The sequence below is a fragment of the Mchenga conophoros genome, linkage group LG1 (genome assembly GCF_057382185.1).
Source record: "Mchenga conophoros isolate Kocher_MC1m ecotype Shallow Benthic linkage group LG1, M_conophoros_male_GT1.1, whole genome shotgun sequence".
Classification (NCBI taxonomy): Eukaryota; Metazoa; Chordata; class Actinopteri; order Cichliformes; family Cichlidae; genus Mchenga; species Mchenga conophoros.
This window is the reverse complement of record NC_140526.1, coordinates 15,944,641-15,971,576: the sequence shown is the minus strand read 5'-3', so window position 1 is coordinate 15,971,576 and position 26,936 is coordinate 15,944,641. Positions and strand designations below refer to the sequence as shown.

General features: G+C 42.5%; 1 protein-coding gene across 2 annotated transcripts in view; it reads left to right on the top strand.

The window, feature by feature from the left end:
• Positions 1-26,936, top strand: part of galnt2 (UDP-N-acetyl-alpha-D-galactosamine:polypeptide N-acetylgalactosaminyltransferase 2) — a 67,247-nt gene that overhangs the window by 22,226 nt on the left and 18,085 nt on the right. Inside the window, exons 2-8 of one of the 2 annotated variants that reach the window (XM_085267713.1) lie at positions 15,966-16,053; positions 16,720-16,746; positions 21,752-21,905; positions 24,455-24,553; positions 24,636-24,703; positions 24,799-24,864; positions 25,009-25,130. In XM_085267713.1, the coding sequence (XP_085123839.1) occupies positions 15,966-16,053; positions 16,720-16,746; positions 21,752-21,905; positions 24,455-24,553; positions 24,636-24,703; positions 24,799-24,864; positions 25,009-25,130 (624 nt within the window). The remainder of the gene's footprint in view (positions 1-15,965; positions 16,054-16,719; positions 16,747-21,751; positions 21,906-24,454; positions 24,554-24,635; positions 24,704-24,798; positions 24,865-25,008; positions 25,131-26,936) is intronic. The other variant, XM_085267717.1, reaches the window with a different exon arrangement.

Sequence of the window (26,936 nt, the reverse complement as noted above, 5' to 3'; positions counted from 1 at the left end):
ACACACATACACTCCTATGGTATGAGGTAATGTGCGATATCAGTTGCTATCAGCAACGTAAAACACGGATTGCCCGAGCATACTTTGAGGATCTTACTGTAAATTCATCCAGACAGTAAAATTCTGCATTTTGTGCTGCAATATATTTTTAAAAAAAACACGCCAGGGGCTGCAGTTTTCACTGATTTCTCATAATGAACATGGTAATGAAGGGCAGATTTGCTTAACGCAGTCTGAAACCCTTTTTGGTGGCAGTAATCACAGACCTCCACTGGTGGTAGAGTAGGAACAATCAATTACTGTTAGGAGGGAGAAGAAGGAGGAGGAGGAGGAGGAGGGGTCATAAAAGACACGATGGAGGAAGAGGGGGGCAGTGAATGGAAAGAAAAAGAGAGGAAACAAGTAGTTGATGAAAGAGTTACTACAAGTGAGCTGGAGATTTCAACATCCCCACCCGCTGCACCCAACCACTCTGACCTACTTCCCCCCCCCCTCTGCTGAAACACACTCAGATGATTCAGCACTTCACTCCATCTCCCTCCCCGCCTCATCTTTCACCCTCACACTTGACATTTCTCTCCTTCTCCCTCTCGCTGTCTTTGTTTTGTTTTTTTTTGCTTCCTGTCTTTCGGTGTCTCCAGCAGCGCCTTCCCTCTTTTCTGAAAATTGAACCTGAACTCGCCCATTATCGGGAGTCATTTGTTTCAACTCCTACCAACTAACAGCGGGGGGAATAAGCAGCTTTCACAACGCTGGATAATCACTGCCGCCATGTAGAAATGTGACATTTTGAAAAGATTTCATGGCTTGGAAGAGAACATTTTGTTTTCAGACTGGTAATTGTGTGTGTCTGTGTTTTATTTATTTAATTTTGGCATTTTGCCTCTATTGTACAGCACAGAGAGAGCGAGGCAGAGGCAGGAAGGTGCTGAGAGAAGGGAGCAAAGGAAAACCAGAGAGGGCTCAAACCCGGGGCACGTATTCTACACGTCGAGCCACAGAGCCGCCTGAGTTTCTGTTTCTGGCCGTGTAATGTCATAAAGTCGAGGTTGTTATGACTTGAGTGCTGCTCGGTCAGCAGATAAAGGATAGATGGTGCAGGGATATAAACCACATGGTTGTACAGGATGCTGCGGCTTGTTTACATCCCCAGCCTTTTGTTTTTCAGCCCCAGCTGCTTCTGTCAGTGAGTGTGAATCACCTCTCCAGCTTTCTCTTATGTCTTCTTTCTCACCTTATCTCGCTCTCACTTTTTTAATCTCACTCTTTTCATGTCCCGCTGTTATCCTGGACAGAAGCACACAAGGTCCAGTCTCTGACCCCTCAAACACAGTATAAAAAAAACTGTGTCCTAAAAGATAAAAGGTACAACATTAGATTTAAAGAACACCAAAAGTCAAAGAAAGTTGTCAAAGGACTCTTTGCAGTCCTGTTAAAACTAACGCCTGAGTTATCCATAAGCAGGAAATCTAATTTATTTATTTTTTAATTATTATTTTTTAAATTTAGTTGTAATGTATGATGTTACCAGAAACTCCTTTTAAACCTACATTGTAACCTTCCACCCAATCTCATGCACACAATCCACATCGGGTCGACACAGCCCGTCACAAGTTGAATGGCGTGGAAGGATGCAGTGAACAGTTGAGAGGGGTTTCCAGTTATGTTGGAAGTTAGGACGTAGATTTCCTACAAAGTGGAAATCAAAGTTCAGCACACCCTCACTGCTTCCGTAGGAACTAAAAGGCCAAGGAGCCTTGTTGCTAGCATTCAAGTATATTTTAACACAATGCCACAGTCTTCCAAGGAAATTCACCCTAACATCAGACTGTGTACTACACAGTAGTGCCACATCTCAGAGTCCACAGGCTTCGGTTAGCATGTTAAATTTTGGCCGTACAATTTAAAAAAAAAAAGACTTCTTCAACCGTATCGCCACGTGTCCAGAAGCTAAAGCTTGCCCAGAAATGGATCATGGAACAGGACAGTGATAACAGCACAGCGGGGACTCTAAAGAATCAAGATGTTTCAATGGCCCAGATGAACTGCAGAGCTCTACGATGTGGACCTTAAAAGAGCTGTATGTAAATGAATGCCCGCAAACCCACAGAGAACTGAAGCAACACCATTAAGAAGACATTTCAGCCCAGACACTGACACTGAGTGGACAGTTGCTTTTCCTATGAAGTGTTTCACAAACTGGCCTCACAGATTATTTTTTGGCTAAATGTCTTCCCGAGCGAGCTTCACGTGCCTACTTTTTGAAATCCTCCTCCAGAGCCGCCTCCTGGATAAGCTTTTAGTCATAGATGGATAGATAATGACTCTTTCGGTATATTGATTTCCATTAGTACCTCTGGCAACAGAAGTGCGCAGCATGCCTCAGAGACGCCTTGATCAGGTTTATGCATATTAAATATTTGATTATTGTCTGAGGTGCTAGCAGTCTATCACATACGGCACAGAAAATCAATGAATCCTAGAAACAAATGTTTGGCACATGCGTTTTCACAATAAGTGTGACTATCAAATTGTTTCAGCTTTAGTGAAGAAAGACTTCACTTGTTTGGCACGGTCGACAGGAGTTTCTTACTTTCCTCTCCAGGGTTTGTTGAGCTGCAGCTGTGGTAAATCGCAGCAGCAGGAAGCTTAAATGCTTAAAACTCGATTTTTTCCCCCTCGGGCAAAGATGTTCCACATGGTGGACATTTTCTCAGCACTGGAAGTGTGGTGGTAATTTGTTTTCTAATAAATGACAAACAGCGGGTGGTGCACAATTTTGTGCCTTTCCAGTAAACACTCTTTTGTTAGAGCAACAGGTTTTCAGTAGACCGTGTGCGTACAGGCTCTTTTAATCCTTTCCTAGATGCTGTGGCGTTAATGTGGGGAGTTTTCACCTGTTCTGAAATTTGCTTCTGGGCGGCAGAAGTGACCCGCCGTGGCTGCTGCTGAAAACTGAGGAGCTGATGAGAATTCTTTAGATTTTTTTGTCTTTGTGTGTGTGTGTTTGTGTGAATGTGCATCTTTCCTTGCATGTTTGTGTGTGTGAGTGTGTGTGTAGGATGCAGATGGGGTTTTGGGAAGGAAGCCAGCAAACACAATTGGTCCATTGAGCCGTCTTACACCCCCTGAGTCTCTCTCATTCTCTCTCATATGTAGACACACACAACCACTCGCACACACACACACACACACCCTGGTGAGACTTGTTACAGTTTGCACTGAGCAGTCTGAATTCTGAGCCGACTGAAGTCAAAGAGGCTTCAGGGTTGTGTTGTGGTTTTCAACATATTATTCTGCCCCCCCCCCCTCCTTTCTCTCACAGAGCATTTTTTTTATTCAGGCGACAAAAGTTATGACATTATTACAGTTACAACAAAATGGGCGCACCCTGCATTTGAAGTTAAGCAATCATTTCCCAGAGCCGTGTGTGTGTGTGTGTGTGTGTGTGTGTGTGTGTGTGTGTGTGTGTGTGTGTGTGTGTGTGAGAGAGACACTTTTTTCCCTCAGTCATGCCTTATTCCCCTCGGGCAGAGGGGAAGCAGAAGCACTTTTTTGGGGAATGAATTCAAGCTTCTCTCTGTTGGAGAACTGATTGAAAGTTTGGGTATATTCATACATCAGAAAACTAGTTTATTGATTTGCTTGGGGGCAGCACGGTGGCACGGTGGTTGCCTCACAGCAAGAAGGTCCCGAGTTCAATTCCACCATCAGGCCAGCAGGGTCTTTCTGTGTGGAGTTTGCATGTTTTCCCCCGTGGGTTCCCTCCGGGTACTCCGACTTCCTCCCACAGTCCAAAGACATGCACTTTGTGGGGATAGGTTAATTGAAAAATCTAAATTGCCCATAGGTGTGAATGCGGGAGTGAATGTGCGAATGGTTTTCTGTCCCTGTGTGTTAGCCCTGCGACGGACTGGCGACCTGTCCAGGGCGTACCCCGCCTCTCGCCCTATGACAGCTGGGATAGGCTCCAGCGCTCCCCACGACCCTGAAAAGGATAAGCGGAAGCGAATGGATGGATGATTTGCTTGGACTTGACAAGGCCGAGTCATGTGACAACTCACAGTAGTACAATAATGGGTGAATTATTAACAGGAAAAAGAAACAAAGTAACCAACATGGCCAAGATTACATTGATTAATGAGGTTCTGAATGTTCAATTAATTGCCCAGCCCTACTTTTTCCCCCCTGTTTTTTATGTGCTTTTGTAATCAATCAAAGTGTCTACATATTTATTATTCATTGCCTTATTTCCTTATCTTATTAACAGCCTTGGATAGGGTATAATGCTGCAAGAAGGTGGAGATAAAGTGGCTAACTGCTACCAGGTGTCAGACCAATAAACCGCATGAAATGCTGTGTAATTACATAGACTTATAGAAATAGATGAAACATTGAAAGACAAAGATGACTCCATCACATCCATCAGAAGGTTTTGTGTGAGACTCATTTAAGTAATAAATTGACACGATGTGACTTGTTCCAGTTTAAGCTAGCATGCCCCAAGCCTACTAGGACTATTTGTAGTGATTTAAGATCAGTTTGGGGTGATATTTGAAAATTATTTGATTTTACTTTATTTTGTATTTTGTATTTTTTTTTAAAAGGTATACAGCACAAAACACTATACTGTGAGTACTGTTGCAGTGGTAGATAGTTAACCTGAACCTTATTTTTATTTACTAGCAGGATACACACACACACACACACACACACACACACACACACACACACACTCTCTCTCTAGTATGGAGCTGGAAATGAGCATAACTGGCTCTCTTAAAGCAGCTCCAGCAAGATTGTTTGTTTTGATAAAATCATTATTGTTCTAATCTGATTTTTGGATAGCAGACTATTTTCCTTTTAGCCCGACATCAGTAGAAAATTGGTCTGAGCACACACCTCCGCCTTGGGCCAACTTGCTCTCCATCAGTCACCCTGTGCAGCGTTATTCAGACAGCACAGTAGGTGAAGATCCGTTAATGCAGTGAGAGTAATCACTCTTAAATGACAGGACAGAGATCACACGGTCCACTCAGACCGGTGCGACTGAAAAGAGCTGGATAAACCTCCTACTGACTGACTTTGGTGTCCTTTTAGCCCTCTCTAATGTCTCTTGATTTGCAGTTTGCTCTCTTTGTTGCTCTTATAAAGAGAGGATAAAGCATTTCTGCCAACAGTTGTGTGAGAGTTTAATCAGTGATGTGCAAATTGTTCTGCTGTGTTTCCCTTCAGCGCTATTTAGCACGAGCAGTTAGATAATTCAAAGCGTTTAGTGCTCAAGCAGAGTCTCAAATTAGTTTGGTGTGATGAAGACACCAATGATGATGAGGATGAGGCCTTTTTTTTTTCTTTGTGGTGCTGCAGCATCTTCAAGTGCAAACTAAAATTAAAAATGTAGCGCTAATGACTGAGGGGAACGAAAGGAGAAAGAGAAGAGCAAAAAGTGGGATATGAGATGAGGGCTCGTCGGTGGGGGTTGGTATATGTAGGGGAGAAATAAAAGGAGACAGGCAGAGATGACAGGGGAAGGTGCGGCATGACAAAGAGCTGCAGGGAGGCAGGTCGATGAGAACGGAGATGAGATGCATTAAAATAAAATGAAGTAAGGAGAAAGAGGAAAGAGGGGGTGTTCACAGGTGAAGAGTTCAGTCGTGTGCGTAATTTGACAGTTTGATTTTAAAGTTTGTTGCTGCAGAGGCGCAGAAACCTGAGCCTCAAAATCGTTTTACTGGAAACAAAACTGCCCGCAAACGCCAGAAGCTTCCATCTGCATCCTCCCTCCTTATCGAACCTCGCTCTCCCCCTGTGTTTGTAATGATATTCCAGCTATGGCTGTTTTTTGTAAGACTTGTTTTGAGCAACAAGCTACTTTCACTGCTTTCATCTTTGATGTTGAACTGCTGCCAGAAGACACTGTGTGTTAGCGTGCATGTGTGAGGGGCCTGAGGATGCAGAGTTGTGATTAAAGAGGAGGGAAGAAACGGGACTTGTTAAAGATTCTTTCTTTTCCTGGATAAACGACTTGCAGCTCGAGCCGGAGAGGGGGGCATCGCTGCAGGGAGTCTGGGATTTTAACGTGGTCGCTGTGTGAACACATGCAGTCTCTCTGAGTCTCGTGTAGATGAAGATGTCAGAATTTTGTGACAATTGATTTATTTGGGAGAGGAGGGATTGTACTGTAGACGAAGCTAAATTTGGTCACCCAACGTATTGTCTTCCAGAAAGCACAGCTCTTAATTTGGTTTTCATTGTCAATGTAAATCTTAAGAGGCCAGTTATAGTTCTAACTTTGGAGTATGCTTTAGTTTGCTTTAGCCAGAGCGTCATCAGATGGGTACGAGGCTGTGTGCCTGGAGGAGACTGCGTGGACTAATCCATGGCATCTATAGATGTCCATGTCTCTGTACTGCATGTAATCCCTCCCTTTATCATTCACTTCAGCACCAAAGGGAAACTGCAGGCCTGAAAAATGAAGCCAACTCACACATTTCCTAAAAGTATTACTTGTTCCAAAAGCAAATCGACCCGTATAGATTACCATGTTAAAATGTATTGCATAAAACCGCATGGTGTGACAGAAAGGGAAGCAGATGATCGCTTTACACTTCATTTGGACTTTACAGAAAGACATTTTAATTGTGGACAAGTTGACGAGTGTAACAGTGAAACTAAAAGGAGAAAATGTAATTAATGCAGATGAGGTGAAGAATAGAGTGCAGACAGGGTGGAGTGGGTGGAGATGAGTGTCGGGGGTGATTTGTGACAGAAGGATATATGCAGGGGGGAGGGTAGTGAGACCTGCTATGGTTTGGAGAGAGCAGCACTGACAAAAAGGCGGGAGGTGGAGCTGGAGGTAGCGGATTTGTACCCAGGGTGGTCAGTATTAGAAATGAGTTTATCAGAGGGACAGCTTGGACATGTGCAGAGGAGGGATGGTTGGAAACAGGGGACAAAGGATGTTGGATATAAATGCCGAGCTGGAGGAAAATAGGATGATGTAGTGACGGAGGACATGCCGGGGGTTGTGTGACAGAAGAGGCCACATCAGTATCCAGGTGGATTCACCTGGATACTGGAAATTTGTGTGTTTCACACTGTGCTCAGTCAGCTCGGTTCATCAGCTGCTGCCAGTCCAGGTTTACACCCCCCTCCCCTACACAACACACACATTTTGGTCCCAGTATGTTATTGCATAAATAGGAGAGACATCATTAGATGATGACTGACAGCTGTGGCAGCCAATCTCTCCTGGCACTGCCCCCTGAACCCTCAGCTTCACCCCCTGCACTGCAGCTGAGCCAAAATCAGACCCTGCTACCACAATCTTACTGAGAAAAGGGACACCGCATGCTTACGCCGTAGCCACCTCAGTAACAAGGCAGGCTCACCATCAAGCATTTCCTGTTAATCATCTATTGTGCTGTAAATGGGACAGTAATTTATAAAATCAACAGCATGCTGTGATAAATCAAGCTTAAAATTAACGACCGAAAGCACACATTTATCAAGACTGTGTTTACATGCTTGTTACTTTAAGACAGAAGTAGGGTCATTTTCTCATAGACATACAATCACGCTTCTTTCTGGAAGCAGAGTAGTTGCCCCCTGCTGGTCACTAACAAGAATGCATGTTTAAAGCTTCACTTAAAAGCTGGCTTTGCTTTTCAGACCCTGAATTGCGATGGCCATCTTTTATATACTGAAATTTGTTCTCACCCTTCTGAGAAGTATTATCTACTGGAGTACCCACAGAGTGTAACCATGAAATTACACATATAATGTAACTGTGTCTCTAAGACTTTCGCGAAACATTTGAGAGTTCATGTCCAGTTCAAGTCTGGCGACGTATTAACATTTTATGCAGCTGATTCTTCCAGAAGTGTTCTTGTCTCATATGTGGTCCGGTTCAGTTATACTCTGTACTTAAGGCCACAGTGCATGGATGCTAACCTCGTCTAAACTCAGTAAGTCAGAAGCAGCTTGTAGGAGATCTAACTTGAGTTGCACGAGAGGAGGAAATATGATTCACAGGGTGATGTGAGGTACTTGTTTAAAAAGATGAAATTTCCATGTGCTGTGATGCTAGCTGGGCAGAGACTGTTGTGACTTGTGAGAATCTTCTTTTTTTTATGTTTATCTAACTAGACAGCCTGCATTTTATTTAAACTAATAGAAAAGTAAAGACACACTTTAAAAACCAGCTCACAGACACTGAGGGAAACTAGTTTGATTCCCTCTGGGACAGGCAGAGCTGCATGATATCTAGATTTTTGCTTTGAGCCCCTTACAGTGATATTTCTTCCACTCCTCAGGGAGGTTAAAGGTCAGGCTCAGCTGCTGACTGCCCTGCCTGGAGCTGATTAGGATCAGCATCCTGCTTAAGGACACTTCGGGAAGACAGATGCAGCCTGTCACAGTCGTCCAGTTGAAGGACGTTTTGTTTAATCAGGAACAGCACATGCTGCTGTAAGCCATGCTCAAACTGTCACACATGGTCATGAGCTCCAGATAACGGCCGAATGACTAAGATTGCAGATAGAAACAGCCACAATGAATTTTCTTAGTAGGGAAGCTGGTATGGTTGGGTGATATGTGAGCATTTTCTAAATGGCCATGTCCAACTGATAACAATTATCATGCGTTTACAGTTTAAGGTGTGCATGGGCAACTGGATTTAAAATTTACCTGTTTACAGATTTAAATTATCAAGGTGGCAAACCTCCATCCATCCATTCACCCATCCAATTAACAGCTGGTCCATTTCAATCAACCCCAAAAGACAACCAGTGTTGGACTCCATAATTGTCCAGTGAACCAACCTTAGTAGCTTACAGCCTCCATATAAACTGAGTGAGGAGCTTGAGCATCATCAGGGAGCTTGGAGTACAAAAGCATCCAGTTCAGGTGGTTAAGCAGTCCAATCAAGACATCACCTGGGAGCCTTACCTTGGAGACTTTCTGGTCACGCCCAACTGGAGACCTTGCAGATCACAACTCGTTGGAGGACTTCTATTTCAAAGGAGGAATAAAAGTGAACATATAAAGATTGACTAAATGTTTCCCCCACAAATGGAGCTAAAGTTGTTTCAATAATGGCAACTAAACCTGGGTGTGACATGCAAATTCTGTGTCAGAATTCATCTGTTGAGAACTGAGAACACAGAAATAACGTGTTGGTGCATGGGGTTATCGAGTTCATAGTCGCGTGCGTGCAGCTGTGGCCATAGATCCCAACTGTAGCCAGAGTCATGAACTCTTCAGATAACTTCACAAGAAGTGATTTCTGTAATTTGATTTCGCGTGTGAAGTGATTTCGCGTGTGTGTGTTGTTGTTGTTGACCTCTTGGCTGCTTTCCGAGTTAATCTATCCGTGGATGTGATCAGATTACTGTGGATTATACTGACTGAGGTTCTACCAAGACTGCATGACACACTCACATACACACTTGCAGACTTTCAGATGAGCGCACGATAACCAAACTGACACAGTAATGCATGTAAGCTCTGAGAACCCCACATAATAAATATGAGCTGACACTTGTTAAGACACACATGCACAGTTGGCCTGATCTGACGGAGGCTTAAAGTCCATCCCACTATTAGAAAAGCAGGTGTGATGGCTCTGGTGTGCACAGGTAGATGCTTCAGTCTGCAGGTAACAAAAAGTTTATAAAGTCATATTGTTTCTTGAAGTTGGTGTCTGGCTATATTTTGATGTTAAAATGTGAGAGGACGGCATGTTTGAGTTGATTGACACCCTGTGGTTATTTAGAAGCAGCGCTCGCGATTCCCTTCACACCAAAGAAAAGAAACTGCTGTTTTCGAACATGATATTGGTTTTGACAGTCTCAGTGTGTGTTCATTATATTGCCGACTTCAGTGCTTTGACATACAGCGTGTTCTCGTCACGTTGTGAAAATGCTGCTCACATCCCGCCAGGTGTCATTTCCTCGCCGCCCCATCCAGCTGCCTGTCTCTCTGTGTTAAAGCCTGACATAAAAAAATTAAAATTAAAGAAAAAACCCACACACACACTGACTTTTCTCAATCAATATGTTTTCTACATTGCTCAGTGTGTGGTAAGATGCTTAATCCTGCTCTTTATAAACCACCAGCGAAGTACAGAGATAAACGCACGCTGTTTGGTGGCTTAAAGCAAAAAGAACAAACCAATCACCGCAAAAGAAAAACAGAAAAACCAAACAAAAATGGGTTAAACCTCTTAGACACTTAAAGACATGTTAGCAGCAGCTCTGTGAAGAACAACAAAGGACAGTATGACAAGCAGAAGGTGTTTTAAACATAAATGTAACATTATCCCGTCTCAGGAGACAGGAGTGTCGTGGATAGATATAGAGCTGGACACAAGCTGGCTTTACACCATGACTCATTCCTTTGTGTGTGTGTCTGTGTGTGTGTGTGTTTGCTTGTGTGTATAAAGTCCCTTTTTTGACTCTGTGTCATGACCATCTGTCCGATGGCAGAATAAGCAAACGGCTGCCCAAGTGACGCGATGCAAAACAAAAAAATGAAGTGAGAGACACACACAAAGAAAGTGAAAGACAGACAGGAAGAGAGCTGCTCACAGGCCGGGACCAAAGAGCGAGAAATGAAAAATAGAAATCCACTTATAAGGTTTGTTGTTATCTTCTCATGAGCTAGATGACAAGATTAATATCTTTCTCACATCCGTCCAGTAAATGTGTATCTACAGCCAGGACTCACTTAGCTTAGATTAACAACCGGAAAATTGATCCCGGCCAAGAAAGGGTCTGGCTCTTGAAGCCACTTGAACATTGTTTTAAAATTCTAGTGGAGATCATCTGAACTTTTGAGGAAATGAGGAAGATTCTGCACACAAACAATATTTCCATTTGATGAAACATTGCAGCCATGACAGTGTGAGCTGTAATCATAGCCTGTATATAAAAAGTGGATGTAGCCACTGTGATGTCACCTTGGATGTCAGATTTGGATTCTTATTGTTGGTATTATTTATTGTTGATTAGCAATAGACTCTACTAATAAAATAATAGAATTTCACTCATCAGAACTGAAGCACAGAAGTCTTGGACTGGTTCGTCCCCTGCTGCAGGCGGTCTTATTTGTCCGATACTTGCATGAAAAAGGAGATGCCAACAGGACAAACGTAGTCGACAGGTCCTGTTCAGTGACTGCAGGTAGCAGAGGTGAGGACAAGGAGACAGTTACCGGACCAGCTGCCTGTGTCAGCACATCTCTCAAAGCAGCACCTAATTTTAGGCCTGGCCTGGCACTTTTCCTGATCTTATTGACCCCTCGAACTGCTACAAGCTGACAGACTACAAGCTACATTTACCCACAGACCCACATAGCACTTCATCTGATTAAAATCCACGGCCAGTTTATACAGATCAGCCATTACATTTTAACCACCTGCCAAATGTTGTGTTGGTCCCCCCTTTTCCTCCCAAACACCTCTGACCCAATGACGCATGAATTCCACTAGACCCCTGAAGGTGTGCTTTGGTATCTGCCACCAAGATGTCACCAACCGATTCTGTAAGCTCATCAGTTGTTAGGTGGGAGCTCCATGGATCGGAATTGTTTGTCTAACACATCCCACAGATGCTCGATTGGATTGAAATCTAGAGGATTTGAAGCCCAGGTCAGCACCTCAAACTTAATACTCTGCAGCTTTGCAGTCCCACATGCAACAAACTATGATGCACGGTTTATTCTGACACTTTCAATCAGAATATGCATTAACCTGTTTGGCTGTTTAAGCTACAGTAGCTCATCTGTTGGATCGGACTACGTAGGTCAGCCTTGTGCATCAATCACGTGCATCAATGAGCCTTGGCTGCTCATGACCAGGTTCACTGCTGTTCACCTTCCTTGGAACACTTTTGTTAGATACTAACCATAAAGACCAGGAATACTCCACAAGAGCCGCAGTTTTGGAGATGCTCTGACCCAGTCGTCTAGCCAGCACAGTTTGTCAGACTCGCTTGAATGGATTGTGAAAGCAATCCAGTGAAGGTACAGGATGGTTCTAGCCAGGGTTCACATGAGGAGTCTTCATGCTGTGAGGCATCAGTTTTAAACATTGTAGTGAGCCTTAACAAAATCCAAATGTGTTGTTGGGACAGAAAAGAAAATTACCCCAGTACAGTTGTTATGAAGGGGAAATTAGCTTTTGGAGCCTGCCTCGTGAAGCTATTAGAGGAACTGGAGTTCTTAGCACTTTGTGTTGGCTTTATTTTTTAGCCCCAGAGGTTGCAGCTTAGTTTGATGCTGTGGAAAAATCATTGAGATTCAATTAACAGTCAGAACAAACCACATGAACCCGACATCAAGGGGTTAACAGTTGCTCAACATCGTGCCTTTCTCTGTTTCCAAAAGCCCACAGTGCATCACTGAGGTTGATTTTATTTCTCTTTAAGTGGACATCATTCTAATCAGTCATTTTTTTGTGCTTTGAGGAGAGCCAAAGAGGGGCTGAGGCCACTTTCACTAAGAGGTTTTCAAGCCGTTCATATGATGTGAGCTATAAAAATAGCTCGTCAACATCTGCTCCCTACTTACTTATTTAAATCATGTCTCAATCAGCGATTTGTCATATTTATAGTAACCATTTGTTGATAAATCACATGCCTGGCTCCTTACAGCACTGCATTGTTCTCATTATCTCCTAACGTTTTCTATCTTGGTGTGATCTGTGATGGAGAGTACTTCCCATAAGTCAGAGAGAAGTTTACACGGGAAGCACGTAGCTCAAATGTACCACATACAGCCCACCTCGACCGTAAGTGGGCCAGACCGGCGAAACTTCCTGTTGTGTCAGTGTAAAGACATTTCCACAGTGAATCACTGAAAAAAGAAGAGATGTAACTAAAAACCGTTGGCCTCGTTGTGGAGTCTGTCCCTGTGTGGGTTCAATCTCGGTACCCTCTTCCCCTCTTTAGGTCAAAAAACATGCATTTTAGGTTAACTGGCACTTCTAAATCATTAAATTGAATGGTTGTCTCTCTCTCTCTCTGTAAGCCCTGTCCAGGGTGTTCACCTCATGACAGCTGTGATAGACTCCGCCCCCTATGACCCAGAGTTGGATAAGCAGAAGAAAATAGATGTCCTCAGTTTTAGTCTTTTTCACTTTCCTCAGGTTTGTCAGCACAGCAGCCAATCGGAGGCTTTGGTGTATATGTTGTATGTGACTAAGATCTTTTGTAATACCCCGCTACCCCACAGTATAGTAATAAAAGACTAACATAGAAACTCATAAAACCTAAACCTACATTTCCAGATACTAAAAGCTAAACTGAAGCAAGCGAATGGAGTTAAATTGAACTGAAACAAAAATCTTGAGATGAATTAAAAATGGAAACTAATGAAGAAAAAAATTGGAACTAATCACTCTAACAGACTCAGTATTATCAGCACCTGTACTTTTCCTGCTGTAGCAAAGAAACGTGTAAAAATGTCTCTAGTGCACGACATAGTGTTTAATGGTGTACTGTACAATGGCCTTCTGCTTTACTGATGCGATTAAATATCAGTAGAATCTACGGGGTGTAGGTCACTTTACCTCCACAAATTGTAAGGGCTAGGAGAAGTGTTTATTAAAAATGAGGACTTCATTTAGAAGTTTTTTTTTCTTTTCTTTTTTTCATTTCATGATATATAAAGTCCTCTGGTAAGGTTTATATCAGCTGTGTTAGGTTAGATCCCCTGGTTATCCAGTGTCTTTGTGCACTGGCCTAGGTCTGCTTTGCACATTTGATGTTGTGCATGATGCTGCTGCACATAAGCACAGATGCTTTAGATGGAGGTCTTTTCACAGCAGCGTTTCAGCATGTAACTGCTTCTGTAGTGGGTCTGCGCGGTGGACTGGGAGGCATCCAGACGTATAAAGAAACAGATGACAGTTTCCTGGTGGGGGTGGGCGTGCTGGGAGAGAGTGAAGATGTGATAGATGCCATCAAATTTGTCTTGACAGAGACAAAGAGACACCTTGGCTGATATGAATAATTGTCTTATAATCACGTTGAAGTGTTTGGTCGTACTTGAAAGACTTGTGCAAACACGAGTATGATCAGCGACTGCAAAGAATACAGATCATCAAAACTAATGAGAATTCAAGAAGGGGGTGTGTTCCTTTATAACAAGTATAATCTTAATTTGATCTCTTCTCAATCACTTATTATAATGAAAGGTGGCTTATTATTTGCTCATAATGCAGCCAGCATTTGAAGAGTTGATAGTAAAATGTCTGCAAGTTGTTTCCTTTTCAGAAAACTGCTTCACCAGGAAGAAGTCCTGCACCAATTTGTTGCTTTATTTTACCAGAAAATCAGCCCCATGTTTTATTCTTACCCCTCAGAACCTGTCAGACTGTGTTTGCACAGGAAGTACACTGCCAGCTTTAGTCTTTATCCTACGCCGAACATTACTCTCTAACTGTGCGCACACTCATCTGTCCTGAGCACTTATAGAAATTGATTTTATGTAGGATTTTTTTATATATAGTTGTTGCAGGTAGTGGACGGTCTAATCTTATTGCAGTCACTGAGAAAAGGTTGTGGTTTCAGAACAGACTGAGACTCTGTCCACAGCAGATGATTTAAAAATTTGGCATACAGTTAAATGATGGGCAACAGTCACAGAAAACAACAGCAGTTGTTTTTGCTAATATTAATGCATAAAAAAGCTGTGAAAATCCCTATTAGCCCTTCTGTCAGAGGTAGAAATTAACAGCTGAGTACGGTCTGCGGTGGTTTGTGACATCACATCGTTATTGCCTGTCCTGAAGGCATAAAGAAAACGGATCAATAACACATTTTGGAGAGGCTGAAGGTGAAATGCGGGCTACAGAGCAAATAAGAAAGCTGAATAATAGTATTTCTGAAGTCAAGGGCAGCAGCCTGGACCCAGAGTGAATGCTGCTAATTGTGTTCCCTGCCAGCGTATCGATCCGGTGGGTTTTAATTGTAACTTATGTGGACAAGAGGATGGATGGGTGGCTCGGTCATCTGTCCATTTGTACAAATGGTGTGGGCAAGACAATGACGGTGTTTCTCAGAAGGGCTCAGAAGATGACTTTACAGGGATAAAATGAATGAGTGAAATTATGGAATCATGAACAGAAGAGGAGGAAAGGAACAGCCAAATTAGTGAGTGAAATAACGAACGAGTCGACCTCTGAATCGCTGCCAGCATTGATTTTAAATGGCTAACGGAGAGAAACTGACAGGCTGCGGATGATCACGGGAGTGTGCGTATTTTAACTGATGATGAAACCGCTCTAAAGCACACGTTGACTGGATAATTTATTGATTTTTAAATGCTTTGACCGTTCAACATCTTTGACCAGTAGAGCCATGTTTGCTGGACATCCTGTTATCTAAATAGTGAATTTGATTTCATGAGGTTTCACTGAAAAAAGGAGCGCTCAAACTGGAGGTGCTTCTCAGGCTCCAGAAAAGTCTAAACGCTCGGTTTCAAACTGCTCTGTTTGATGTCAAAGGGAGGGAATATCCTTAATGTGCTCTCATGCGTACAGCTCTGCTCACACAGCCACCCACCTGCTGTTTAAACCTTTTTCTGAAGGAAAGCCAATCAGATCAAAGTTGGCTTATAAAGATAGAAGAGCTAAAATGTCCATCAAGGTCCAGTAGAAGATAAATGGGGATCATTTACGAGCTGGGACTCACGCAGAGCTACTCTAGCGGTGTCCAAGACTTGAACTAGTGAAGCTAAAATGAGCTCTTTCCATTCTGCATGTTACGTTGCATTGTGAGGTCCTATTTTGTCTTTCCTTGCACATTTCTCTCTGTAATCTTCACAGCGCTTCCAAATACAAACAAATCAGATGTTCATACATTCAACTCACTTCTGTTTGCCTTGCTTCAGGTTTGTTTGCTGTTTGTACCCAAGCTCACAGTGTGAGAACTGTGACTAACCGCCTTTCTTAATGTTTTCAGGATGACTGGGTGTCCAGGGACTTGTCCGGTAGGACCAAAGGTCACAACTCTGACGACAAAGCCCACGGCCCGGAGACACTGCCACCAGGTAGGAAACGTCCCCACAAATCATATATCACAACCTCTCTGGCCCAGTTACACAGCTAAATGGGGACATTCAGAGAGCAAACCTCTGAGGTGCTACAACTTCAATAGAGTCAATGCAACAGGCTGAGAAACATCTGTTTTTATTCCAGATGCTGTTTCTCCTTGTTAAAACCACACACCATATATCAGTTTTGGATGTAGCCACTGTGGCCTCAGCTATTGGGGGGTGGAGTCCTGCTTTCAGTATATTGTTGTTTTTGTTTTTTAAACCACACATCACAGGAGGAGGAGTGGATCTGACTGTAAAAACTGTGGATGCTCACTCTTATACAGTAGTGACTTGTAAATTAGTGGAGCCAAAAGCAAGCTGTGGCTTACTGTCTGTATTTACTTAAAATGAGGCCATAATTAAAAAAAAATCATACATAATTAAGGTTTGATATGAGCAATTGAGATGACATACTTGTTAATAAAGTGTTTGCAAGGGTAATAAATCATGCAAGAAGTAGACTTCTTCTTATCTTTGCAAGCACACATTGTCAGAAAAAAAATCACATTTACTTAACTTGTCAGGCTTGGCAGCTTTTATATACAGTTTATTGCTCACAATGCATCTTGACAGCCATTGGTTGTGTTGTCCTAATAACGCTTAATTTGTCCTGTGCAGACATGGGAATGGAGCTTCAGAGCTCTGGTAAGCTGTCTTCTTCTTAACTTCTTAAACTTGTAGCTAACGTAGTGGTACATTTGCAGTAGTGCTCCCGAGACCTGCTGTCCTGTAAAAGTAGTGTAGTAGTTCCCTTTAACTGGCAGGAACGATTCATGTCTGAGGCACACGTGTGTCAAATTTATCTTTTATTCTTGATCCTTCAGGATCTGTGGAGTTCGCTTTCTCATTGCTTGCAGTTGTGACTGAACTCTAGGAAAAGGCACGACACAAATGCATACCAGCTGCAGAGCATGTGCACTGCAGTCACTGTAAACCACATTCATGTATCCAGAGAGTATTCCGCATCATGTTCCCACAACCGAAACCATTTCCTTTTTCAAAACGCGGTAACACAGCAGCATAGTTTGTTTTATTACCAGTAGAACATGAACATCCTTAACCTTATCGTGTTTGAATAACCACAGCGAGGGAACCCAATGAAATACGCACATCTGTATGGTTCAGACTTAAAAACAGGTTGGAGCCGATTGCCTGTCCAAAATAATCCAGGCAGCCAATTTCGATCTTCCCACAAACCAACTATGCGTCTCCACCCAAACTCTGAGAGACATTGTTTCAGTGTCCAGCAGCCAAGAGGAGAGCAGGAGGAGAATCTGATTTCTCATTCAGCACCCATCGTCAGGCTGACTCAAAGCAGCAGAAGCAGCCAACGCCCCTCCTTCACAGGCCCGTGACCTGCGAACGCTGAACACACACTCTCTTATCTGATCCAGCAATGCTATCCAATTTGAATGTTGAAGTGAGGGCATTTCAATTTCAGGGTGACATTACACTCAGCAATGACAGCGTATCACAACATCACCCAGAGCACACAAGGACACTTAAGAAGAGCAGAAAGAAAACAGAAGGAAAGTGTTGAGAAAGCAAGAGAACAAGGAGATGGAGCCTAAGAGATACGTGGAAGAGTAAAAGATTTACTAATAAAAACAGAGTAAATAAGTAAGTCTTTGGGTTCGTCAAAGATGGGTGCTGGTTATGTTTTGTTTTCTATCTAATCCTACTCAGACAGTCATTATAAAGTAAAAAGGTGAGGCGATACCTCAGATCTTCATTTTTAAAAAAAATTAAAGCATAAAATGTACTAAACGGTGTCACTCTGAGTATGTTAGAAATGTTTCATTGTTGCACTGACGCCTTGTTATTTTTCATGGTTGTTTTTAAGCGTTTTGTTATCGTTTTACCGTTTGAGCATGCCAAAAATATGTTTTATTCAAACAAGGGGAAAAAATGACTAAGATGGGGAGGGAGCAACAGCATGCTCCTTCCATTCAACACATCCAAATCCTCTGAAACAAGAAGAAAACATTTTTTTCAGAGAAGTCAAAACAAGCCTGCACTGGCCCTCTTCCAGAGCCGAATCCTTTACAAAGTGAAGAAAAAACTCCTCAAAGCTCTCAGTATGTGTTATTCTTTCTAGTGAACGTTTGGCATCATTTGTCTTGTCTGGTACTAAACATTTATTTGCGCTCGCCGGCTACTTCGTCAGTACCAGGCTGATCCCTCTTTGCCTTCAGAACTCCCTTAATTCCTCATAGCTTCGATTCGCCAAAGTGCTGGGAAATATTGCTGTATTCAAGTCTGCCACCAACAACCATCCCACATTCAGACTCACAGTGGGGTATATAATTATTTCATCCCCTGCTGAATTTGTAAGTTTGCTCACTTCCAGGGAAATGAACAATCTCTATTTTTTTTTTAAAATTGAAACAGATTTAAAAAACAAAATACCAGGAAAAAAACGCATTACACAAGTTAAAGTATTTAAACTAGTACACCTGTCTACAAAATCAGTTTCTTTCAGTCCAACTTCTCCACCACCATGTGTGAGACTAAAGAGCTGTCAGATGATGTCGAGGGACAGGACTGTAGACGTGAATGAGGCTGGAACAGGCTACAACGTTATCAGTAAGAAGTTCAGTTAGAAGGTGACACCTGTTTGTGTGATTAGCCAGATATGTGATGCGGGGTGGGGGTTCAATTCTTTGTGAGCAAACTTACAAATTCAGCAGGGGATCAAATAATTATTTCCCCAATCACCTTGACCATGTCAACATGCCTAAATTCATTGAACTGCAGCCATGTGATTTGCTGATTAGGTGGGCCTAATAAAGTGGCTGCTGAGTGTAGTTATTTAAAATGATGCTTTTATAGATTTTTGGCTAGAACTTTAGCTGACGCCACTTTGTTTACTTTTCATATTTATGTTCTTGTGGATGCAAAGGAGTCGAAGCGGCTCAGAGTCCAGTGGAATTTCTTTCTGAACAAATTTTCTCACGCGTCACCTCGACCTCTTCCCAAAACGTTTTAGTCTTTGTGCCAGTGAAACAACAGAGTTGTTTCAGTCTGTGTGTTTAGCGCATATTTCTGTTATTATAGTGATTTAACTTGTCACAAGCTTTAGCCAACTGTGGTGTGTTAATCTCAGTCCCTGCAAGTGGAGCGATCCAATTCTCTGCTGCGATTTTAGTTTCTAAATCTGCTGAAAACGCGTTATAAAAATTCAGATTTGACGCCCTTCCATTTATCTACTTCTTTCTAGCTATTTGCTGAATAAGACGCAGACAGTGGCAGTGTTGGTCAGAGTATTCATTTATTTATAGATGAAGTGCCGTAGTGAGTCTTGATAAATGACTCTATGTGGGCGCATTTTCAGCAGTCGCAGTCCTATGAATCTACGGAGTGTTTTGTAGCACATGGGGAAGCAGTCTTTTCCCTACTTAAGCCTAAAATAGTAACACAGCTTCAGTAACGCCAAACTCAATAACTTGGGAATCTTTTAGCTTTTGCATATTAATCAACATCCTTCTCAGTGACTACAGTGACTAAGTGGCAGGTTCGTGAATGCATCACTTGGTGCACGGGAGCAGTGGCACAGATTGGTGCTGGAGTTCAGGCAGTGGGATCAGGATGCATCTCAATTGAAACGCATCCATTAAATACACGTCGAGCACTGGTGCCCTCTGAGCTGTCTGCTAGGCAGTGAGGGCTCATGGTTCAGCACAGACTAAGGGGGAATGACACTGAGCTTGAATCCTTTTTGGCAGTTAGCATCACTTAGAAACGTGATGAGGGATTTCTACAAAATGCGGCGACAAACAAAAACAACAACCAGTCAGCCGCTGTGGGCTGAAACAGTTCAGCGACCGAGAGTCGGAGTGAGAGTGAAAGCTGTTCAAACAGCTATAATTTCAGCCAGCTGATCGCATCATTGACCAGTACTGCATGACAGAGGCTGAGCGCACATAGATGTACCTGCCGAAGAGGCCTCGCGGTATCGCGAACACAGCAGAAAAACGGGGCAAACCCGGAGAGAGCGGAGCGTTAATCCGCTGAAGGAAGCGGAGTAATCAACCCCGGGTTTAACATTCATTTCACCACATCGCTTACTCGCTGCCACTAAACACAGATATCAGCAAGGACATCACACACTCTGACGCACGCGTCTCCGAGGCACCGTTACACAGTCGCGAGCGGATCATAGTCGCGAGTTTCGGTTAATTGACACGCGAACCACGTTCACGTGCTGCCACAGGAGACGCGCGCAGACGCACACGCGCTCTTCAACTTCTCTGCCATGCACGCGCTCATCTATGCTGGGAGATGGCGTAATCTCTCACTGCCACATGCTCGAGTTGTTAGCGTGACAGCTGCACCCAGCTAATTAGTTGCGTTATTATTGGTGTGTGTCTGCGTCTCAATAGTCGGAGATAAACTGTGAAACTAAACGTGACGGCTTTCTCTGTTTATTCTGCAGCGTTTCAGTATTTTGGTCAAACTGACACGACACAAAACACTAAAAAAATATTTTTATTTATACTGATCTTATAAATCATGTTTCTAAACTGCAACAAATTAACAAGTGCTCCCTCCCTGACTGTCTGCGGTGCATATTAAATGTTCTTTTGTGTTTCCTGGCTTTACCAAAGTAGTCTCGCCCTGTCGGCTGAGTTGTCTCCCGCGTATTTTCGCATACAGGCGGCATAAATTTCATGTCAGCTTTCCTCAGTGCCATGTCGCTGCCTCGTCAAGCAGCAGCTTGAAGCAGCCAGGTTTCCTCGCTGTCAGTCGTGAAGGATTCTTGCATCAGCCAGGCTGCCTCCTACATTTCATATTCCCACTGATCTGTAATCCCATTCATTCGTCAGACGCATTTGCAGCCTTTGTTGAAGGTTTTAATATCGCGTTTGGTGGTGGCTTTTATTTTTGGATGTGCTGTATTTATTTAACGTGATTTCCCAGAAATTCACATGAGAAAATATTTCGTATTAAAACCTAGGTTCACCAGTTTTTTACCACCAGTGTTTTTAATATTTTTGGAGTGCATTTGAATATTTAATATACCACTTTTGTGGGTTTATAGCATCATATTATAGACGGCGCTTTTACAAAAAGATCTGAGGTTAGAATCATAAAGCAAACCTGATTTAAATTTACCCAGTTTTACCTTTTGAATGTTGTCTTCTCACGCACACACCTGCGCTCCTTTTAGGGTTGCTATCTTTAGGCTGCACCCTGGCAATACAAACATCAACTTCTCTTTCAAAATGACCCAAATGTCCTGTGAAGAAGCGCTGCTTGTGATGAGAGCTGTGTCTCTGGCTATGACCGAGAGATCAAAGAGTAGTTTTCAGCTGAAGTAGGAGCGTGGACAGTCACAGTGGCTTTTGCGCCAGACTGTCAACACAAAGTTCTGCTGTAATGTCCCGAGGCACATGAAGTGAAAACATTTGAGAGAAACAATTTGACCCGTGCTGCATGCTGCTTTTTGTCCACATCAAACCCAAAATCAAGTCACTGCTGGTGCACAAAAAGGTGACCTTGAAGGAAATGGCACCTTCAAATGAATGAGCCTGGTCAAGTGGTCACAGAACTGACTGGGAAGCAGTGTGTGCCGCGCATCTATTGTGGATATCTCTGGTTGGAGATGTGCCTAATGTGTGTGTGTGTTTGTGTGTGTGTGTCCATCCAGGTAAGGTGCGCTGGCAGGATTTTGACCAGGATCTGTATGTTGGAGCCACGGTGGTCCGGCCAGGTCAAGACCCCTACGCCAGAAACAAGTTCAACCAGGTGGAAAGTGACAAACTCCGAATGGACAGAGCTGTACCAGACACGAGACATGATCAGTACGTACCTGTGTCACTGCACACACACACAGCTAATATGTGAAACACAATGACATCCCTCTTAACTTCTGCTTTTTCATGGGTGATCGAAAGGGGTTTTTTTTTTTGCGAATACATGCTGTCTTATCACATTCGTTGATTTGACTAATTGATCCCAGACTGGATAAGATCTCTCAGGAACTCTCGCTATTGTGGTTACAGTGGAAACCAGGAAGTAGCAGTGGAGCAGACACTGTCTGCCTTAGTGCTAAAATAAACCCACAGGCTGTAAAAGCTGCGTATTGTTCTGCTTGTTGTAACGGACAGAACAAAATCATAAAATGACTTCGTTTGGATTCTTTTATTAGAAGAATATTAGGTTTTAGTCAGCTCAACAGGCCTTTTTGGCAGTGAAAAGTCCATTAGCGTCGTATAAGTCTGGTTGCATGTCCTAACTTCTGGTGCTACCCTTTTGTTAATAAAGACCAAATCGCTGGATTGTGTGAAAAAATGTCAGCAGAAAGGCCTTACACCTAGAGAACAGGCACCGCTGAAGTGTTGAAATATTAAAGAGCAAGTTTTTACTTTTTCTAATACAGCAGCAGAAAAAGGGATTTATATATGTAGTATCCAAAATATTTGGAACACCATTTCCTGGACTTGTAGAGACTTCTTTATCTTGGATATATCTCACATGGACTAAGCAATACTAACAAATAACTTCTTAAAAAGCAAGCATAAACAAAACGTCATGGTGAAAGTTTAAGTCCTCTATATTTGGTATGATATAGGGTTTAAATGATTAATACAAACATTCCATATCACGTGTTTAAACTAAGATATTTATTAATGCATATTCTCATTCAATTTGTTCCCTTTAAACACATTTCAGTGAAGTTGTGACAGGGTGCAGCGTCATCTTGTCTTTAAACACCACTGTAAGCATGTAAGAACTGAGGAACAGTTTTGGTTTCTTATGGTTTTTAAATTTCATGATGCACCAAATACTTTGAGCGAGTGAAAAACCGAGACTACGGGCTTTATCACGTGAACACTTACAGTGGAGCTGTGCCGCTGCAGTACGCGCAGGTTGTGGTTTACCATGGTCTTGCTGAAACGAGCAAGTCAGCCCAGAAAATCTCCATGACCACAGACGTTGCTCCAAAACAAGTCCTTTTTTCCATATCGTACAGAAAATAGCCTCCAGTTTTCCTCTCCGCCTCAGTTGCTCCTCCGATCGCTGTTTTATTTCTTTGCAAAGGGAGAGTTTAAAGTTGTTTTTATGAATGCAGAGAGAAACTGCATTCAGTGATGCTGATTCTTGCTCGAGTCCCCGAGGCCGTGCAGATATTTCCACTACAGAATTGCTTGTTTTCATCCAGTGCTCCCTGAAGCCATGAAAGTCATAGGCATGACAAGTACCAAGCTTTTATTTTGCTCTATAGATAATTGCAATCTACCGTGCATAAGTTCTTCAAATTCTCTGTGGTTTTATTTTTCATAATCTTATAGAATTTTAAAGACCCCTCCATACTTTGCTTGTGAAATACCTTGAAATATGTTGATATTAGACTTTTTTGATGTTATTTATATAAAAAGAACATGATTCCAAACATGTTACTGACCTACTCCATAATAGTCTAAATGATTAGTCCAGCTGCCATAGTTAAAGTAGTCACCTGGCCTTACTTATATGTTGGTCAAAAGTAGACAGTTGGAGCCATTAGCCTACTAAAAAGAGCAAGGATGTGTCTCCTATTGATCTGGTATCAATGTCTTTGTAATTTGTGAGCGTGCTGCAGCAATCATTGTGAAACATTTCCAGGAGGAAAAAATAGCCCAGTTGTTTTTGTTTCAGCAAAAGCACCTAGTTGTTTTCAACGCAGGATCAAAATGACTTGAATCTCTGATGCTTTTTTCCCCCAGTAGAAATGAACACGAATACAGCAACTATGCAAGTGTGACAGCCAATACTAATGGCACACCTTCACACGTGATCTTGTAAAACTTATCTGTTCTGGGTTTTTACCTCCAGGTTTGACAGAGTGGCTGTAGTTAAGTGACAGATGGAATAGAAAGTTTTCTTCATGCCCTTATCGGCTCCCTCCTCCTTCTCCTCTCTGTCTTGTCACTCTCCTCTCATGTAGTGCCCTATCACTCATGTTCCTTACTTTAAATTCGGTGCAGGATTTGTCTTTTTGGGTATGCTCGCACACACAAATACACGCATACACAGGCACACCCGTCATCTCATGGGATTTTTGCCTCACGGTATGATAAACCCAGTGTCAATCCCAGCTGCAGCAGAGCATTACTCCATGAGAGTGTGTGTCATTGCATCCTCTGTGTGTGTGTCAGTGTCACTATGTGCGCCATCGTATTTATTGTGTTCAAAATCGCTTTACTGACCAGTTCCAGCTCACAGCTTGGCTCACACATTCGGTGACGTGATTGTTTGTGTGTGTGGGCGTGTTTGTCTACGCATGTAAGCATTCATACTTTAACGATTTTTTTCTCTTTTTTCCCCTAATTTTTATGTCTTTGGGGGGTTTTGTCTTGTTTTTGTGCAGTTGCAGACATAAGCAGTGGAAGTCAGACCTGCCGGCCTCGAGCGTTGTCATCACCTTCCACAATGAGGCTCGCTCTGCTCTGCTGCGGACTGTGGTCAGGTAGGCGTGTATACTGAGCTTTGTGTACTTTCAAATTCTGAGGCAGATGTGCTGTATTTTTATATGATCTCACTCTGTTTAGTGTCCTGAAGAAAAGTCCACCTCACTTGGTCAAAGAGATCATTCTGGTTGATGACTACAGTGATAATCGTGAGTTGTGTGAACACACGCAAACAAAGCTAGCATCATCAGTGTGAAAATACAAATAAACATCACTGCTCTGTGTGTGTCTGTGTGTGTTCCAGCTGAGGATGGAGCGCTGCTGGGGAAGATTGAGAAAGTACGCGTGTTGAGAAATGACCGCAGAGAAGGTACTTTAGAAGAAGAAGGTTTTATCATAACTTTTATGCCCGAAAGAAATCTCAGTGCTGCTGCACACCATGTGGGATGAAAGTGTTCAGTCTGGCAGCAGGACTGTTGTTTTTAATCACACTTCTTTTCTTAACTTCCCTCAGGCTTGATGCGATCAAGAGTTCGTGGTGCAGATGCTGCCACAGCACCAGTCCTCACCTTCCTGGACTCTCACTGTGAATGTAATGACCACTGGCTAGAGCCGCTGCTTGAAAGAGTGGCTGAGGTACGCGCGCACACAGCGTACAACTTCGTATCTTAATATCATTATAATACATTTGAGCACATATCCCAGTGAACAAACAAGTGAAAAACAATAGTTAAGATACAAATTAGATGGGGGGAGGTTTCCTCTTAAAGACTGGCATTGAATTTTCAGTTTTATCAGTCAGGGCACGCTCTGAAGAAGATCTCGCCAGACAGTGAAATTGTTGCACTTTGGCCATCTTTCTTCTAATACGACAGCTTGAAATGAAAAGTGCCCTTTTAACTGAGTTATGTTTGCATATAGCCTTGTTTTTGATTCTAATTGGTTTAAAATCTAAAGCAGAATAATAAAAAAAAAGAAGCTACTTTCAACTAATCCCTTATTCTAAAGGGGTCACCATGGTGTGTTGCTCTACAAGTTTGTACGCCTTGCCGACACAACCCAAAAGGGATTTGTTTCTCCTCCCGGGAAAGATACAAACTTTGTATCTTTTGCTTGTTGGGAGAATGTGTAAGCCACTACACTGTGGAGCCATTCCAAAGCAAAAGTGTGACATAAACAACTTATTCATAGTGAAAATGCCCAGAAAACCTGTTGAAATTTTAATTGGTTTCAGAGGGACAGAGTAAACCATTTAATAGACCAATAGAAGGAAACAAAGGCAGTCAGTTATGTCACTGTGCATTGATTGACACGTGTAAACACTACACTGGATTCAGCCCAATTTCTTGTGCACTTACCTGTTATCTTTAGTCAGAGTGGGGGAAAATATCGTAGATATGTAGCGGTTTGGTTTTTGGCTGCTCCGGTCTGCATGCCAAAGTATCACCGTGTAATTGTTAGACACTATTTAGTGTAGACAAAAATGCTTGTATGAATGTGTGTGAAAGGAGCATGTTGTTTAAAGTGCTTTGAGCGCTCAAATACAATCTATAATAATCAGTCCATATACCATTGATAAGTGAAAAACAGTTCACATGTTGTAATTGTGCTCATAAATGGTTTAAATGATGATACCATAGTTTGATCTAAAAAGAAAACGGCCAAAAAACTACAAAATGCTCATTTAAAAATAACAAAAACGCTGGAAACAAAATAAATCTTTTAGGGGGAAAGTTTCCGAACACTCACAGTCACTTTATTATTAGGTACTCGTCTTACCTACAACTCATTGAAAATATCCATTTAGCCAATCACATGGCAGCAGCTCAGTGGATTTAGGTTTGTAGATACAGTCAAGACAACCCGCTAACTTTCAACGTTGAATGTAGCGTGGTAGTTGATGCCAGGGGGAGTGGCCTAAGTATCTCATAAACTACTAATCTACTGGGATTTAACAACAGAGCCATCTCTAGGGTTTATAGGGAATGGCCCAAAACTACAGTAACTCAAATAACCGCTTGTAACAACCAAGATATGCAAAAAAGCATCTCTGAACAACACATTTGCCTTGAAGCAGATGGGCTACACCAAGCAAAAGACCGCACTGGGTGCCACTCCTGTCAGCTGAGAGCAGGAAACTGAGGCTACAGTTCAGACGGGCTCACTAAAATTGGAAAATAGAAGATTGGAAAAATGTTGCAACATTCAGATGTTGGAGTCAAAATCTGGTCAAAGGATGGATCCATTCTGCCTTGTATCAACAGTTTAGGCTGGTGGTAGTGTAATGGCAGAGTTTTGGACCTTTTACTACCAACTGAGCATTGTTTGGACACCATGGCTTGTCTAAGTATTGGTGCTGACCCCTTATGACCACAGTTCACAAGTTCTCAGTGGGCCTCAACAATCCCCAGATTTTTATTCAAATAGAGCAACTTTAGGATA